The 18,872-nt window shown below is 41.3% G+C and overlaps 1 protein-coding gene across 3 annotated transcripts in view; it reads left to right on the top strand.

Moving 5' to 3' along the window:
- The window catches only part of cep170bb (centrosomal protein 170Bb), a 35,491-nt gene that overhangs the window by 10,199 nt on the left and 6,420 nt on the right, over nucleotides 1-18,872 (top strand). The window contains exons 5-15 of one of the 3 annotated variants that reach the window (XM_088324659.1): nucleotides 357-413; nucleotides 1,244-1,343; nucleotides 4,629-4,745; nucleotides 5,352-5,831; nucleotides 7,522-8,393; nucleotides 9,239-9,406; nucleotides 9,683-9,773; nucleotides 9,854-11,452; nucleotides 14,802-15,003; nucleotides 15,073-15,232; nucleotides 18,510-18,608. In XM_088324659.1, the coding sequence (XP_088180785.1) occupies nucleotides 357-413; nucleotides 1,244-1,343; nucleotides 4,629-4,745; nucleotides 5,352-5,831; nucleotides 7,522-8,393; nucleotides 9,239-9,406; nucleotides 9,683-9,773; nucleotides 9,854-11,452; nucleotides 14,802-15,003; nucleotides 15,073-15,232; nucleotides 18,510-18,608 (3,945 nt within the window). The remainder of the gene's footprint in view (nucleotides 1-356; nucleotides 414-1,243; nucleotides 1,344-4,628; nucleotides 4,746-5,351; nucleotides 5,832-7,521; nucleotides 8,394-9,238; nucleotides 9,407-9,682; nucleotides 9,774-9,853; nucleotides 11,453-14,801; nucleotides 15,004-15,072; nucleotides 15,233-18,509; nucleotides 18,609-18,872) is intronic. The other 2 variants (XM_088324661.1, XM_088324660.1) reach the window with 2 other exon arrangements.

Here is an 18,872-nt window from a genome sequence, read left to right as displayed (position 1 = left end):
GGCTGGCAACCAGTTCAGGGTGTCCACTGCCCGAAGATAGCTGAGATGGGGTCCAGCACCCCCGTGACCCTACTGGGGATAGGCGGTGCAGATAATGGATAGATGCATGTTTTTTTAAAAGGAAAACATTTTTACTTTCATTCCATGAATAATATTTTGAACATTTCTTGAAATGTAGACCATTTGGAGAAGTTTATTCTGTGATCCAAATAGTTGTGGATTAATCGAAATCATATTTTATTTGCATTTTACAACACACATTACAGGAGTCCAGGAGATTAATCAAAATCGTATGAAAATGTACCATTTTGACAAATGTCTATTATTACTTTTATTTGCCCTAACCCTTGGCACATTCCCACGTCTACGTTTTGGAGAAGAGTCAGCATAAAGTCCCCGAAGAAGCTCTTAAGGTGAGTGGCGCCTGACTTCTACATGTTTGCTGAATTCTGAGACGTCTTCTGAGTGGTGATATCCAATGTTCCCTGTAATTTTCCACGGGTCTGAGCGTTCACACAAAGTCGGTGAGCAACGCCTGAAACAACAGTGAGCAACAGTAATCCCAAGTGTGGCAACTAAGTCATTATCAAACATGTCCAAAACTTGACATCACATTACGTTTTCGGCAATGCACAAAAAAAATTCACTTTTGAATGATTCAGATTCAGATTCAGATCTACTTTATTGTCATTCTAGTACACGTGTATACAGAACGAAATGTCGATACATCTGACCCGCGTCATTTGTTTTTACAACAATTCTTTCACAAGATTTCCATTTCTTTTTTTTTTTTCCTGGTATCTTTTGTCGCATAATACTAACATTTTGGGGGGCTTATTTAGTCGGTTGTAAGATACAGAAGTGTACTTAATCACATTTTTGAGTGGAAGTACAATGTTGGCAACAAGATTCACTTGATATCGTTGGAAATTATTTGAATGCAACACAAACTTTTCCTTCTTTTTCCCCTGTTTTTTTCTTTTTTTTTAAATTCCTTTAAAAAAAAACTCATTGTGTTTATTTTTTCTTAGCTGTTACTATTTTCTTTTTGTTCTCTATTGACTTTTTTTCCTTAGTTTCTTTTCTTTTTTTTTTCTGGATTTTTTTCTATAACTAATAAAAAAAAAAAGTAACATGTGCAAGTACAATAACGCATTGCTGAATTTATACTGTGGCAGGATTTTTACTTTCCGGACCTCAAGTATTTCTCACTATTGAGCTTTAGCGCCTCCTGTCGTTGCAGCACGAGAAGTACACCAGCCAATTGCAGATTAACCTGAAGGCCTCTCAGGTGAAGAAGGCCGAGATAGACAAGAATACTACTAACAAGAGTCTGACACAAGGTAGGAAAACAATATGTTGATTGATTGATTATACAACATAAACTATAACAATAAGAAAATACAATATTTTGGAAGAGGTTAAAGATTTAGTGCTTTCTTAGGTCTTCTTAAAAGAGTTGAAAGTTAGATATTTTCTCTATCAACCCCTTAACGTCCTCTTAAGATGTACCCATATTAAATTGAATGCTGTTCTTTATCCGTTTGGAGAGTATGGGCAGTTTTGGTCTGTTTAGAAAAATAAGACACTGAAGTTGTTCCAAACCAAAACAACCCCAACAACTGCTACTAACATTGAGTAATTTGAGTTGGAACACACAGAAAAAGGTTTTTATTCTCACCTGATTTTTTTTTTTTGCAATCACATGCCTGCAAAAGAGTGTAGCATGGGTATCTTTGCTGTAAAACAGCTAGGACAATAGCTTCAAACCTTACCTGGTACTTTGTCAAATTTGATCACAATCTTAAAAACTAAACAATTTTTTTTTTACACAATAATCAAGGGTAGGTTTAGGCGTTTCCAAAAATGGCCACTTTAACTGAGTTTACAACACTAAAACTTTGCAAATGTGTATTTTATTTTTGCCATTTTTTTAGACATTTTGTAAGAGTTGTAAATGTTTGACTACTCTTTCCAGAGGTCAATCAATGATTGTGCACACTTGCGTGTAGTAATAGTGAGTATAAATGGATCTTGAGTTGCATTTGCGCACGTTAATCTTTGCCTCTGATTTGAATACACATCGAAAAATTCTATACATCTATGTTGGGAATTTTATTGGCTAACCAATGTGTCAATCATAATTTTATCCGGCTAGTACTGCCTAAAGATATTCGAAACTAAAAAAGTCAATCTTGTTTTTATCAATACAGGCACTTATAGGCTAATGCAGGCTGTAGACCGTGAAAAAAGACGTCTATTGGCCGAGATTGGTGTCAATCAAAAGGACAGAAGCAAACAGCCATATTGGGAATAATTTTACGAATCTGTTAATTTGTAAATGGAAGTTAGGTGGCGAGACGAACCGATTACAACAAGGAACGTCCTGGGATGCAGAAATGCTTTTTGGCGGATTTTTTTTTATCTGTTGGCAGTATTGTGAGTAAATATTTTACGTGGTTCGATTCACTGGACAGTCATGCAAGTGACAACTCCATGTTTGCATACATTTAACTCATTTGATGACTGCAAGGGGACATAATCGGTGAGCTACAACGGCTTTATGATTTTCATTCAGGCCGTCGAAACGTTAAGGGGTTAAGTACATGTGTGACAATACCTAACTGAGTTCTAAGAGCCCATACTTCATACTTTATTTTCCACCACACCTATCTTACTTTTTCAAGAGGTGTAGGAAGACGTATAAGCACTTATATTGTCCTACAAATAATGTTAAAATGTATATTTTTTAAGACAACTATTCTTAAACAAATGACATCAAACTTGTAACCTAAACCATTTTCTTAAATGTCATAACTTGGCACATTTGCAAAAGGTTTTAGTGTTGTAAACTGGTCGTCTCCAAATGGCCACTTTTGAGAACGCCTAAACCTACCCTCACAAAAATGTATAAAATACAATGTTTAGTTTTTCAGATTGAGAACAAATTTGACAAAGTACCTGGTAAGGCTTATATAAATTATATTACTGTGAGTTCTAACGAGGGTCACTCTATGTTAGTAGCAATTGCAGTGTTTATTTCAGTTTGGGACAAAGCGTTACCTTTCAAAAACCGTCCAAATTCTCCAAACGGTTCAAGAACAGCATTCAATTGACTTTGGGTATGTCTTGGAATGGGGGTTTAGGCAAATTTTACAGGAAGGTTGATTTATAATCTATTAAATACACTACTATATCCCTGTGCGGAGTTTGCATGTTCTTCCTATTTCCGCGTGGGACACGTTGATTGGCGTTTCCAAATTGTCCCTAGGTATTTATGAGCTTGTGACTGCCCACTGCCCTTAGATAGCTGGGATGGGCTCCAGCACCTTAGGGACCCTACTGAGGATAAGCGCTGTGTTTAGTAGATACTTGGATTGATGGATGGATATATACGCCACCATACAAAAGTTTGAGGGCGCTTAGAAAATTCCAAATATTTTGAAGGAAATACACTAGTTATTTCAATTAATTGACTAATCAGAAATACGCCACATACACTGTGGTAAATGAGTATTTTAGCTGAAAATATCTGTTTTGCAATATCTACAAAATTGTATAGAGGCCCATTCCCACCAACCATCACTCCAGTGTTCTAATAGTACATTGTCTTTACAAATTGCTTTAGAAGGCTAATAGATGACTAGAAAACCCTTGTGTAACGATTTTAGCACTGTTAAATGGCTTACCTGGTTCTAAATCTAACCTTCCTTTGAGCAATTCAGTATCTGGATCATCATATTTGTGGGCGATTAAACTTTCAGAATGGCCAGAAAAAGAGAACTTGCATGTTTACCTTGACAGTCTATTCTTGTTCTAAGATAATGCTACTCCATTGCCAAGAAATTAAAGATCTCCTACAACGGTCAGTACTACTTCCTTCAGAGAACAGCACAAACAGGGTTTAACCAGAGTAGAAAGAAAAGTGTGAGACACCGCCAAGCAAGGAGACAAGTACATTAGAGTCTGTAGTTTGAGAAACAGATGCCTTACAGGTCCTCAACTATCAGTTTGGTTAAATAGAACCCACAAAACACCAGTGTCGACATGTACAGTAAAGCGGCGACTCCGAGATGCTGGCCTTCAAGGCAGAGTGGCAAAGAAAAAGCCATATTTGAGACTGGCCAACAAATGGAACATAATTATATGGGCACAAGAACAAAGACATTGGACAACTCATTTAATGAATTAAGTGTGACCTTTTTCATGGAAACACAAAATGGTCCTGGTGACCCAAATATTTGAACGGTAGTGTATGTGTAGTGACATTTTTTTTAAAATGCAACTGTAATGTGTGTGACTTGAATATTCAATACATTCGGAGTAACTTTACCAGAAGGAGTAATTCCATTTATTTTACATACCAATTTAGTTACATTTATAAGTTGCATCAGGCCCTCTGCACAGACCACAGATTATTGCAAACCACAGACTATTATGACACCATCCCCTGATCTAAAACCTACATGAGGGCAAGAAAAAACTAAAACCTCAACATGAGGAAAATGAGGAAACCTTGAGAACGTCATGACACTAATGTGGCCCTTAGTGAAAATAGGTTTTACACCTTTGCTGTTGGGTTTGAAAAACCAGCAATATGAAAGTTGTCTTTGTTTCGTTGCCTCCAGAGGTTTTGGCTCCACGGCCCACGCCGCTTTACGGGCAACCGTCATGGTGGGGTGAAGAGGATTGTGGAGGTAAACTAGACAGCAGAGATGAGACTCTGAAAGATGACCCCCGCCCAGGTAAAGTCACTAAAAACAACTCTGAGCATGCAAAACTTACATTATGTTGCCTTTGAGGTAGCCATGGGCAAGCTCTTTGAGTCCTGTGCCGCATTGGTTTGGTCCCACACCCCCTTCTTGTTTTTCTGTTGCTGGTTAAAATCAAGGTCAACTGTATGGGTTTAGACTACGTCCTTTGTGTCTCGCGTTTGGGTCTGTACCATGTCCTGTAACACTTAGTGTTGATATTTAATTAAGTTTTAGCCTTGGAGAGTCTTTTTTGTTTCAACATCTAAAGGTGCCACATGACTACGCGTCATTATTATTATTATTAATGTTGTTATTATTATATGATATAATTGTTGTTGTCATTATTATTATTACTATTATTTTAGAAAAAAAAATGTTTGAGACCGGGTGGAAACATTTGTTGGCCTGAATAGGGATGAGCACCACCAGGCTGTACTTGCCCAAGACACACCACAGGAAATGGTGACCCTACGACTCTAGTGGTTAAGGGATCACAAACATGTTAAATGCCGTCCTTGGTTAGTTTGCCCAACCCAGCTTTGAAAACAGATTAGCTCTATAAAATCGTTGCTACACTTTTGTGTGTGTTTTTCTCAGACATGCCAAACGAAGCTCCTCGTGTGGATCCGGATTTCCTCGGATGCCTTTCTGGTCCCCAAATACAGACGGTATTCCCAGCGTACAATCGAGAGGCCAGCTACTTTGAGATCCCTACCAAGGACCTGCAAATCTCCAAAGCTCTGGAGGGGGACCTACAGGAGATCCCCACCAAAGACACACCTCCTGCCCCTATGGAGACCCCGCCCGCCGTCCAGAGCCACGCCTCCTTCACCATCGAGTTCGACGATTGCAAGCCGGGCAAGATCAAAATCAAAGACCACGTAACCAAGTTCTCCTCCCGCCAACGCAAGACTCCGCCCCCCACGAAGGCTGCGCCCCCCGACTTGATGTCATCACAGAGCAAAGTGGCCGATTGGCTCGTTCACAGCGACGTCAGCATGATGAGGAAGCGACCAACCTGCGATGATGTTTACAGCACCAAGAGTGACCTCGCCATAAACATCAAGTCGTTGAAAGGTAGGTACAGGCTGTATTTGAAGTAAACCATACTTGCTCTCACATATAATATCATACTCTCACACAACCACAACTATACTATCATACAGTCACAGCCATACCCATGCACACTACCATACACTACCATACTCTCTCAATCACACTACTATACTCTCACATACTACATTACTCTCTCACACGTACTACTATACTCTCAGACACACGCTGCCATCCTCTCACATACACACCACTATACCCTCAAAGGTACACACTACTATACCCTTTCACGCATGTTATTATACTCTTATGCATACACTACTATACTCCCATACACACAGTACTATTCTCTTTAACAAATATTGCTATACCCTCATACACGACTTTACTCTCACACATATTGCTTAACTCCCATAAACACACTACCATGCTGTCACACACATACCATTATACTCTCTTACGTCTGACTGTACATCATATACACACAGATCATTGTGCATCCCCTTGGTTACCCAAAGTACCCAAAGTAAAACAACACTGAGAGGTTAGGTGAAGTGTAAAAACAACTTATACTAATAGCAATTATAACGGTGTGTGAGAAAAAATACAAGTGTAGATGAGAGAGTATAATACTGTGCCTGGGAGCCTATAGGGGTGTGTGAGAGAGTGTGGGTAGTGGGGGCGTACAATAGTGTGTGTGAGAGTTTTTGTTGTGTGTGTATTGGAGTATAGTAGTATGTGTGTAAAGGCGTAGTAGTGACTGTGAGAGAGTATATTATCGAGTGCATGAGAGTATAGTATTATGTGTGAGAGTGTAATATTTGTGTATAAGAGAGGATAGTGGTGTTTGGGCATTGGTATGGCTGTGTCATATGTTTTTGGAATGTGGGAGGAAACCGGAGTGCCTGGAGGAAACCCACACAAGCACGGGGAGAACATGCAAACTCCACACAGGAGGTTCGATCTCATGACCTCAGAACTGTGCCGCACACGCGCTAACCACTGCGCTGCCGTGCTGCCCTAAGTGTCCCCTATCTTGCTGCTAATGGTACCCCCAAAAACCTTGTGATAGGCTGGGCAAAATGATGACAAAGAAAAGTGTGGTTTGGTCACTCGGAGTCTTCATAGTTTTTATTCTTACTTGTGCTTTTAAACACTCTTTTTGGTTACATGACACAATACAGCGACATTGAGTGGTCAAGTATTGTGTTCCTTAAAAACAAAAAAACTAACCAAACAGTAAACAAAAAACGCCCCCTTTTCCACTCCCAAAAATAAATATTTCGTTTAATTATTTATTAAACACTTAAAAAAAGCAGGGAATACAGTAGAGGATACATCAATGCATTTTGAACTTGAAAGAACAGGAAAGGACTGTACCAACAACCCTCAGATTAAAAATTCTAATCTGTTCTCGAGGTTCTTCTCTGAGCCCTTTCTTTTTATCAAATCTCTAAGGTTACAAAAATCAGATCTGCCCTAAAGGACGTTGAAATCAAACAAAAGCAACATGATTGACCGATGGTGACAATGATGTAAACGGTACATAATTGTCAACCCTAGCAACCTACGCAATCTCCTTTGCGGCTGTCTAATTTTAAAAACGGAAAAGAGCTGAATACAATTATCATGTTGCCCCAAAACTAAGACTAATGACACATGTATCAGTTAGCGTTTCAATGCTAATCTTTGGTCATCGGCACTTTGTTTGCAGGTCATCACCATGACGACGGAACTCAGAGTGACTCTGAGGACCCGGCGCTCAAAGGACAGAGAAGTAAATCCAAGCGTTCCGCACACTCGATCCAGCCTGATGAGACAGCCCTGGTTTCGCCCCGTTCCTCAGAATGCCCCCCGTGCCAAAGCCCCCCTCGGGCCCCATCCCCCTTCACAGACCCCTCCAAGCAGGGTCCACCCGAGCGCCTGAGCCAGCAGGCCTTCGTCATCGAGTTCTTCGACGATAACCCTCGTAAGAAGCGCTCCCAGTCCTTCACTCATAACCCTGCACACGCCGACTCCTACTCTGCCCTCAAGACCAAACTGGAGCGACGCAAAGGTGGCGATCGCCCGGCGTCTATTCATGGCCACGTGGCCCCGACCCAGCAGGTCACCGTGCCGCTCAAAGGCCCCGGGGGCCATGGAGTCACCCAGAGATCCAGTTCTCTAAAACGGGAACAGGCCGATGCTGAGACCTCTCGCTCAACTTCAGCCATCTATGTTCGTCCTTTCGGCAGTGTCGGAAAGAAGTCCAAACTGGCCCAGGACTTTGTTGTGGAATTCCTAAAGGATCCTAGTCTAGTTACCAAGGAGCAAATTTCGCCTCCGCCCATGTCGGCACCACCGGTTATGGTGTCGCCTCCTTTACCACCAGAAGCTTCATCCCCGTGTGTGACAGCTCCGCCTTCTGCCACAAGCTCTTCCGGTCCTGCTCCGGCACCCATGAACCTTCCTGTCGGGGACCTTAAAGGATGCCAGAGGCTTTTAAGGAATGAAGAGGACGACACTGTGAGTGAGGCCGGAACCTACACCATCGACACCGACGCTCAAGACCAGGAAGTGGAGGACGCTCGCAACATGATCGATCAGGTGACTTCGTCTTTAAGTCCCTACATGCTATAAACATTAGGGGTGGGCGATCCTTGTAATTTCGGTATCGATTTGAGTTTTTTCTACTTTTTCCTGTAAAAACTGCGGCTTGCAGTACAAATGAAATGAAATGCGACATATAGGATTTTGTTTCGTGAGATGGATGGTTGCAATGGTTTCAGGAGCGACTTCGGATGCTTGCTGTCCCTTTCCACAGATCTCCTCATCTGTGGTGCCTGTCAGAACCCTGCATCGATGCAGCAGCGCTTCCCGCCTTGGCAAGCACCTAGCAGCGAGCTTAGAACTGGTGCGGACCTGGGAATCCCATTGTCTGATTGAAACATAGCATTGCAAGGGCATGCGATTGTGTCTTGTCATTTAATTTGGGATGCACTTGAATGGATGAACAGGATTCCCACTGTCCCTATGGATTAGAATTGCGATCTTGGCAGAATCAGCGGGGAAATGTCCAATACAGAAAAGTAACCCGTTGTGGCGCACTTGTTGGCAGACCGTGTCTGTAGCTGTCATTCTTAATGAGCTAGCACAGCAGTCAATAGTAATTAAATTGACATTAAAACACATGCAGAAGGGCAACGAAAACATTTTCAACACAAAACTTAATGTACTGACTAAAATTCAGAAGCCCGATTTCATATTTTCATGTAGAGGTAGCAATTCTTGGTCGGTTATCTATCACATTGTCATGTGCGCAAGGGATAGGAGAGTTTAAGATCAGTCACGTGGAGAAGCTTGTGTACAGGCTACTTTTTGATTAGTTATTTTTTTATCGAACCGCCCACCCCTAGTAAACGCTAATCACAACCTGTTTCAATCTTCGGTAGGTGTTCGGGGTCTTGGACTCTCCGGAGCATGCTGAATTGAGCCCGGGAGCACCGAGGCCCATGATAGAGGAAGGTCTTGATGACCGAGCTAATGTTGCTAGCTGTTGCATGATTTTACATGACTTTGGTCTGGCGTCTAGCAGTGCCTCCACAGAAATCCCAGTACAGGTAATAACAAATACTCCATTGCCTGTAGTGCATGTAGCATAGGTAAAATTCCAGGCGGATTAAAAACCCTGCCAGAGTTTGACCAAAATTGTTTTACAGGGAAAGTGTGTATTATTCAGCGCCTGTTTGGGGTAAAACAGACTGCATTCATTAAAAAAAACAATATTGTATACATTGATAATAAGAAAAAAATATATAAACTATCATATGAATTTTTTTTTTTTAAATGTTCTTAGGTCAAAAATCAGCATTTATTTTACATACCATTTTCTCCAGGCTCCAGGTTCGGAAGGACCAAAGTGGGTTTCCCGTTGGGCTAGTCTAGCTGACAGTTCTGCTACGTCTGGTTCCATGCCACCTCAAGAAGGTAGATTTTATTGAAAATGCTACACATAACAAAAAAATGAGAGTTTGACAAGAATATGTTTCTTTTATTGGTTATTGAAGGTACGCACAAACCAATTCAGTCAACAGAAAGTTTCAGTTATGACCACTCTGAATCAGAGTCCAGCCACAGCTCCAGAACAAGAAGGTTGCTGCCTCAGGTTCCGTCAGAAAAACTAGACTGTGCCCTACCCAGCCTTCTCATATGCCACGAGTCTTCCCAAGACCAGGAGCGTATAAACAGAGCTCGTTCTTCCCGGCAACAAAAGAACCCCACGCAGAACCTTTCTGTTCAAGATGATCTAGATCCAGACAGTCTGAGTGATGCCAGCCGTTCTGAGGATGGACACATTTCAAAGCGTCATCAAACAAAAAAAAAACAAGCTGATTTAAAAGCTCCAGAACATTCTAAGGGTTCTCAGAAATCCTCAACAATTTTCTACATTGGGTCAGAAGAAAATCCAACCAAACCTGAGCCAGCTAGATTACAAAGGAGCCCAGACTCCCAAACCAAAACTCCACCGACAACCGTCCTGATCCGACACCTTGGCTGCCCCGAACCGCGAAAGGGGAGCATAAAACCAACTAGCTCTGCACCAAACCTACAAACACAGAACAAAGAATGCATCCCAACAAAAGATACCTCATCCCTGGTCCGGCAGGAGAGTTTCACCAAAACTGGGCCAAGTGAAAATGTCCAAGTCAAGAAGCTTCCGCATATATCCAGTCACCCGTCCATTAGAGACTTGCAACAGAGGACGGAGAAGCATCTAGAGGTGGAGCCTTTTCTCCAGGATGCTGGCAAGTTCCTACCTCCTGGCTCCAGACACAACTCCAAGAAAAGCGGCTTATCCGGCCACATTGACGATTCTCTTTCTGGGGAGTCCGACGTGGACACGGCGAGCACCGTCAGCCAAGTGAGCAGCAAAAACATGGCTGTCACGTCTGCTGTTAAAAAAAGGCCCAATGGTAGTCTCCAAAAGGAAAAGACTACCTCCAGTCTGCAGAAGGGACGGCAGCTCTCGGCTCGCGAGAGACTTTCAGAGAAACGGCGGAACCAGGCCGCAGTGACGCCTGCAAACAAGGCGGAGGCAACCAAGCGCTTTCAGATGCGCCGTAGCGCAGGCAGCCGCGGCTCTTTGGACCTTTCCTCTGAGACCCAGCCGACCTCTGGGACAACGTATTCCGATCAAGAAACCCCCCGCGGGAAAAAGGCAGTTTCGCTTCAAAAAGAGGACGTAAAAACGGCAAACGCACAAGTTCTGACTCGTTCCAACAGCTTGTCTGCACCGCGGCCCACTCGGGCATCCATGCTGCGTAGAGCCCGCCTGGGAGAAGCTTCGGATAACGAGGGAGCAGAAACCGACCGGGCTTCTCAAAGTTCAGACCATGTTCCGCCCAAAGTGACGCCTGAGGCAAAAAAGCTGTCCAGGCTGGATATCCTGGCACTGCCAAGGAAGAGGACCGGTTCTTTTACGGCTCCCAGTGACAATGAGAACTCGTCCTCCACCACCCGCTCCAATCGGAACGTTGATCCAGGACTCACTGCCAGGAAGTCTTCGGGGAACGATCCCAGACAGACTTCCAGCAGAGTGGGAGGAGCTCCGGGGAAGAACACACTCACCCGCACACGCTCAAGTGGAACCAAATACCCCAACAGTGGTAAGTTTTTTAACCCTGTTTTTGGCCTTTCCTTTTCAAATTGTTTGCTCTCTGAAATCAAAGTATCCAAGGGATGTGGAGGGAGGTTTGTGTCTGTTGTGCACAGTCAGATTTATAAAAAATTTACCTACTTTGTATTCATCATTTGATCGGCAGAGGGAAAAAGCAATAGAGTACATAAACTAGGGAACACAAACTCAGTTTGTCTCGGGCCGGTTCCAGACTTTCTGTTCGGAGGCAGGCAGAAACCGTTAAAAACTGTCCACTCCAATTTTTTTTAGCTTTGTTCAGCAGTATTAAGCTTTATCATTAAGCCTACATAATTAGTAAGCTACCCTATAGTATGTCACAAAAGTGAGTACTTTCCTTACCTTTTTGCAGATATTTCATTATAATTTTTAATTCAACATCACTGAAGAAACATCACCTTGAAACAACGAAAATAAGTATTTCAACAAAGGTCATGGCTTACTGGAAAGATATTTTCTGGTCTGATAAGACAAATATTCAATATTATTTCGGCTCAGATGGTGTAAAGCATGTGTAGCGGCAACCAGGTGAGGAATACAAAATGTGTTGGGAATGTCATGGTTTGGGGCTGCATGAGTGCACCTGGAATTGGGGGGTTGCATTTCATTAAGGGAAACACAAACTCAAAGATGGACTTTTAAATACTGGAGCAAGGAATGATCCCCTCCCTCCAGAAACTGGTCGCAGGGCAATGTTTCAGCCTGACAATGACTCCAAATACATGTCTAGGACGACCAAGGCTTTTCTAAAAGGGTTAAGGGTAAAGGGGATGAGCTTGCCAAGCATGTCTCCAGGTCTAAACCCAATAGAACCTCTTTGAGGCATCGTCAAGTGGAAGGTGGAGAAGCACAAGATCTCAAATATCCCCCAGCTATGTCATGTTGTCATGGAGGAGTGGAAGAGCATTCCAGCGGCAATTTGTGAGGGTCTGGTGAAATCCATGGCTAGGACGGTTGATAGATAGATAGATAGATAGATAGATAGATACTTTATTCATCCCCATAGGGAAATTCACACTTCCAGCAGTATCCTTGTGTTGGAAATAAAATAATAATAAAATAAAAGAAATAGAATATAGAAATACCCAATATAACGTTTTGATATAGAGTATTAAATAGTGCTACATAAAATACACAATGTAATAGAAAATGGGTTAATATGCAAATATGGGGGTGGGCTTACCATATTGGCTAGACAAAATATTGAACTTCAGGAACTTTTACTTAAGGGTGTACTCACTTTTGTTACCACCGGTTTAGCTACTAATGGTTATATTTTGGGTCATTTTTGGTGAAAATTTCATTTAAACTGCTAGCTTTACAGAGCCCCCCTTTCATTGTGTCAAAGCGATGTTTCTTCAGTGTTGTTCAATGAAACATTAGTATGAAATCCCCGCAGAAATGTGAGGGTTGTACTTTTGTGACATACTGTACGTATAATCATGGGTGACAAGGAAACTTTTCTACTCATGACATATTTACATGCCAACACTGCCGTCTACGCATTAGACCAGGGGTGTCAAACTCATTTTAACTCGAGGGCCATACGATAGAACAAACATTCTGTCGGGGGCCGGACTAGTAGATTAAAGAGAAAGAAGAAGAGATAAAGAAATAAGAGAAAGAGGGAGGGAAAAGGAGAGAGGGCAGGACAAAGAAAGAAAAAAGAGAGAGAGAGAGAGAGAGAGCATGAGAAACATAAGATACAAAGTCGTGAGAGAGGGGGAAAAGAAGGGGAGAGGAAGAAAGAAATCCAAAGAGAAATAGAAAGACAGAAGGAGAGAAAAGAGAAAAGAAAGCGCGAAGGGTATGAAGAGAGGAAGAGAAAAGAGAGAAAAGGAAAAAAGGAAGTCAGAGCAAAAGAGGTTAAAAGACACACAGAGGGAAAGAGACAAAGAGCAACAAAGGAAGAGAAAAAGAGAGACACAGAGCGTGCAACACAAAGACAGAGTGGGAGAAAAGGGGTGGAAAAGAAAGAGAGAGAGAGAGAGAGAGAGAGAGAAATAAATACAAGTACAGTGTCTTTGCTCGAGGCACCTGGCTTTGGCAACATCAAGTTGACATATTTCAACTTGCAGCTTGTTTTTCTCTTGCGCTTCTCTGAGTGTTGTCTCGCGGGCCAGATTCAATCCCTTAGCGGGCCTGATCTGGCCTGTGGGCCGCCTGTTTGACACCTGTGATGCCTGCTGTTTTGTCAAATTTAAATAACAAAATCTTAACTCGAGATTAGTATTTTAGTCTACCGGGGCTTTTATTTCAAAGCAAGACTAAGTCTTTGTGTGCACTTCCGGTCTTAAATTTTGTTTTTGTTTTTTAATATTCTCGAGACAAATTGTGAAAAATACAGTGTGCGATACATTCTTCTACTTTTTAATGTCAAACGTTTGACATGTATGTATTTAGTTATAAACAATGGGGAAAGAAGATTTTCTTATTTGGCATTAAATGTGTTAACGCCTTTAACAGTTGATTTCATGCAGTTTTACACCAGAATCAACTAACCACGCTATCAAAACTCAACAGTGCTCTCTAGTGGCCAAAGAGAACCTTTGGTTTTGAATTTATTTAAAAAGATCATAACTTTTGAGAGAAATTACCTTTTTTTTGACATACTCATCAGATCAAGGTCGGATCTGGCCTGCAAGTTGTATTTTACATGCCTGATATAGGCTGTGCATAGAAAAAAAACCTTTGACTGTCTTACCTAATAAATTCTATCAAATGGAAAAAAAATGTCTATCTGAATCCTTGATCTCACTCTCTCCCCCTGTTATGAGGCTAGAGTATTTTGGGATTTGCAGACGGTCAACACAGTAATATTTGGCATACTTGTTATATTAGTAATATTCGTTATTCAATGTGAAAATTCATCGATTTTGTAGAGTAAATCCTAAAATAGGGAAGTTTAATGACAAAGAACTGAATACATATAACAATTTAAGCTATTTTTAATGGTAGATTTCCATGATGACATGATAATTCATGTATAAATATTCAAAGAAAAGGAAGAAACGTAATCTGGTGCCCCCTACTGATATGGATGAATGTTAGTTACTTGGCTGATCACTGGAAGAGAGCAACACGATTGAGCAATGGCGACAAGGATTCAGATTTGCCGCATACCTCAGGCTTAAACGATAGAGTTAGTGATAGTATTAGCTAGCAAAGATAATAATTGGTCAATTTCCTTCAACACACCAGACAAAGTCTCACGGCACAGTAGTTTGCCCCGGCGCACTGGTTGAAAAACATTGTAATAAGATACACAAGTAAAAAAAAAAGCAAAACTAAGAAAGCTGACTTTTGTCAAATGTTTCCAGGTGTCCATCCCAAGCACAAAAAGTCCGACTTTTCTTCCTCATCCGACGAAGAATATAAAACCAGCGCTAACTCCATAAAAGCCAAACGCTCTGCCCAGACTCCACGAAGTCGCTCCAAATCCGTCTCCCTGGAGACCGAGGAGGATGACGATCGCAGCGACCCGTATCAGAACTGGTCCACGCATAGCGCTGAGATTGCCAAGTATGGCTACACGGCTAGCATAGATGGCTGATTTTTCGCATTGAAATAAAAATGCTTTTCTTCCACCAGGCTCAGTAGCGACTTGGCTAAAGACTTGGCCATTTTGGCCAGAGAAATCCACGACGTCGCTGGAGATGGTGACTGTCCGGCTCCTGCTGCCAACACTGCCCCCGTCACGCCCAACTCTGCGCTGGACACGTCGGCCTCTGCCATATCTGCTAGCGAAGAGGTGGGCTGAGAACGACACTACAATAACCAAAATCCCAACTTGCGAATTTAGGGTGTCCCGAAAAATGTACACTATGAATGAATGAATGAAAACTTTATTCGAACATCAAAATAAAAACAGAATAAAAACAATAATTTAACAACAAAATAACGTTACATAATATGTTCGAAAAGGGGTAGTCGAGTCAAGTCATTTTTATTTGTATAGCCCTTAATCACAAAGAGTCTCAAAGGGCTGCACAAACAACCGCTCCTTTTGGTATAATAAAGTCAAACTTGAGATGAAATGTGACAGAAGAGAATATACTTACGTCGCGTCGCCGAGTTCCTCCATGATAATCTGAGCGCCACATAAGAAGGGGGTGAGGTGGGAGGAGTTAAAGGAGGGGGGGTGAGCGAAGCGGTAACTCACCATGACTAAGCATTGTGTCAGGGCCTCCCCCTCCCCTTCACAATAAGAGTGTCCACACCGTGTCCTCAGTTGACATAAGCTCGCGCTCAATGGCGTCAAGTCATTAAATGCTTTTATTGAGAAGGTAAGGTATATTTTTTAGACCCGCGATGCTCTGAACCCGCAAAAGTGGACTAGCGAGGTTCCTGGTGGTTCTCACCTTTGGGATTATGAATTTTGAGTTATAATTTCCCTCTTTCCGAATAAATAATTAACGGATGTTTTCTGGCACTATATGTTTGCTGACCTTAAATAGCAGCTGTGCAGTGACAAATTTTACTAAATCATCTGATTTTAATAATTTGGACTGCAGGAATAAAATATGAGTATGATCTCGATATCCTGCCCTGCGTATGGTTCTAATTGCACGTTTTTGGAGGCTGTGGTGAACTTTTGAAATCATTGCCCCAGACTTCTGCACAATATGTTATGTATGGCAGAATTAGAGAACAATATAATGAATAGAATGCATTATAGTTTAAAATAATTTGGCTTTATTAATTATTGAAATGCTTTTAGATACTTTAGTTTGTATGTGTCTGATGTGTGTTTTCCAGCTTAATTTATTGTCGATTATGACCCCTAAGAACTTCATTTCTGATACAGCTTCTATTACAGCACCATCCATTTTTACTTCTAAATCTTGATTTACCTTGCGATTACCAAAGAATATTACTTTGGTTTTATTTAAATTTAAAGATAATTGATTTATATCCATCCCTACTTTAAGGTTAATTATTTCACGATTAATACAGGTTACCAAATCAATATAGTTATCATTTGAATAGAAAATGTTAGTGTCGTCTGCAAATATTACTATTTTCAATAGTTATATTTGCACACATTTTAGCACTGGACCTTTTGTAGCATTTCATCACATGTAGGTCAACCCTTCTAACTGTCTGCAGGTGGAATGCTCTTCCCCCTGAGATTCGATATGCAACCTCAGTGAAAATGTTTAAATCTAAGCTTAAAACACACTTCTACTCAATAGCGTTTGAATAACCTATACTTTTTGTGGACAATATCTCTGTATTATTTGTGATTGCAACATTCTTTGCTGTCTGGTAATCCTGGAAGGGGAATACCACATGTGCGGTCCCTTCCCAAGGTTTCTTCATTTGCCTCTTGTTCAGGTTTTTGAGTATTTCCTTGCCCTCATGTTGTTTCCAGATCAGGAGATGGTGTAATCATAGTCTGAAATAATAGTCTGTGCAATAACCTGTGCCGCCCTTTGAGACTCTTTGTGATTAAGGGCTATACAAATGACTTGACTTGACTTAACATTGTATTAAAACAGGATGTTGTTCTTGCCTGGAAGAGAGAGATGTCTTTCTGGAAAAACTATTGAGTCAGAAAAACAAGAAAAAATTAATAAGGTTTGTGGGGCATTTTCACCGCTAGACTGACCTGATTCCTTGTGAAAATTGTGATCCTGGTCAAACTTCTTCAGGCCTGGGAGAGTATAATGTTTTTCTGGGACAACTGCTGAGTCAACAAAACCAAAACTGCTTTATAGTCTGCTTTATTTGTGGAGGTTTTCTCATTTAGGCTAACCTATGTGACTGGATGTGGTGGTCATATCTTAACTCCCACTTTTTTTGGATGGAGAGTCACATTATATATATATATATATATATATATATATATAAAAATAAAATAAACTAAATATGAATAAAATGATGACTCACAACACGTGGTAAGTTTTCTCTCCTGGCTTTGATCTCTTTGATCTCCGGCAAAACTAACATCAAATGCGACAGAAACAAGATGAAAATAAATCCTAACAGCTTGCCAACATCATTTTTGCCGTTTCATGTATTGCACAAAATTTAGTTATTTTATTCAGATTTAGTTTTCCTTTGTCTTTTATTAGCATATTTGGTATTGGAGTAATCCAAAAGTAATTGAAAGTAACCCTACCCAACCATATATATATATATATATATATATATATATATATATATATATATATATATATATATATATATATATATATATATATATATATATCGCTTTGATCGGGGGTGATAACTAACATGTAGGTCCAGCTTCAGTGTAAGGAAACCTCAGTAGTTCTCTACTGGACAGAACTCCTTTAACATTATCTCTTATTTAGGGTATGGTGACTCGTGTTGGCGATTCTTTGTTAAAATCCTTCGTGAATTGTTTTTGCCTTATACTCCGTTTTCATAGTTCCAGTACCATCCATCCATTATCTGCACCGCTTATCCTCAGTAGGGTCGCGGGAGTGCTGGAGCCCATCCCAGCCATCTTCAGGCAGTGGGCAGGGGACACCCTGAACTGGTTGCCAGCCAGTCGCAGGGCACACAGAGACAGACAACTCACTCGCTCATTCACACCTAGGGACAATTTGGACTGGCCAATTAACCTGACATGCATGTTTTTGGAATGTGGGAGGAAACCGGAGTGCCCGGAGGAAACCCCCGGGGACAACATGCAAACTCCACACAGAAAGGTTGGTAGCTGGATTTGAACCCATGACCTCAGAACTGTGCCGCACACGCGCGTACCACTACACCGCCGTGCTGCCCTAGTTCCAGTACCATTTTACGATAAATTTCCTTTCTTTCAAGTCAAGTCTGGGTGCCGTCACTCAGTTCTATGGGTTCAGTCTAAAAAGAATATTTATGTATACAATTTTTGGGGCACCCTGTATATAACATGTGCTGGATTCTCCCTTTTTGGGTCTTGAGGATTTAGTGGTACAAGCACCTTAATTTGTTAGGGTTGTTATAAATGTTCAAATCCCTCACACCAATGCACACAGAGTGGTAAGAGTTGTGCAGTTGTGTTGTGTTTTCAGCGCCTCCAAGTGGTCTCCGACAACATATGCGGCCTCCGGATCCTTCCCAGCTCCCGACCGGACGCTAACATGAATCGGGCCGAGTGGGACTGTGGCGAGGTCGCTCTTTCATTCCTCTCAAGCCACACCTGCATTGTTTTTCGCTGCACTTTTTGATTGATTGAGTGGATGAGTGAATTATGGATGAACTAGCTTACTTTTAGTGGTTTCGTTACTTTTCTTCCCGTAAGTATTTTCAACCTTGTTAGGAAAAAACTATTAAAAATGTAGCGTTTACCAAATTGTTCGAATTAGTTATCTGACTCCATTAACCAAACACAAACTTCATTCTCCTAACAATGCATGCTCGTTTCTTTATGGAAA

This window comes from Urocampus carinirostris, chromosome 20, assembly GCF_059441175.1.
Source record: "Urocampus carinirostris isolate Australia breed hairy pipefish chromosome 20, RoL_Ucar_1.0, whole genome shotgun sequence".
NCBI classification, from domain to species: Eukaryota; Metazoa; Chordata; class Actinopteri; order Syngnathiformes; family Syngnathidae; genus Urocampus; species Urocampus carinirostris.
Note: the sequence above shows the minus strand (reverse complement) of the source record. Positions and strands in the feature narration are given on the sequence as shown.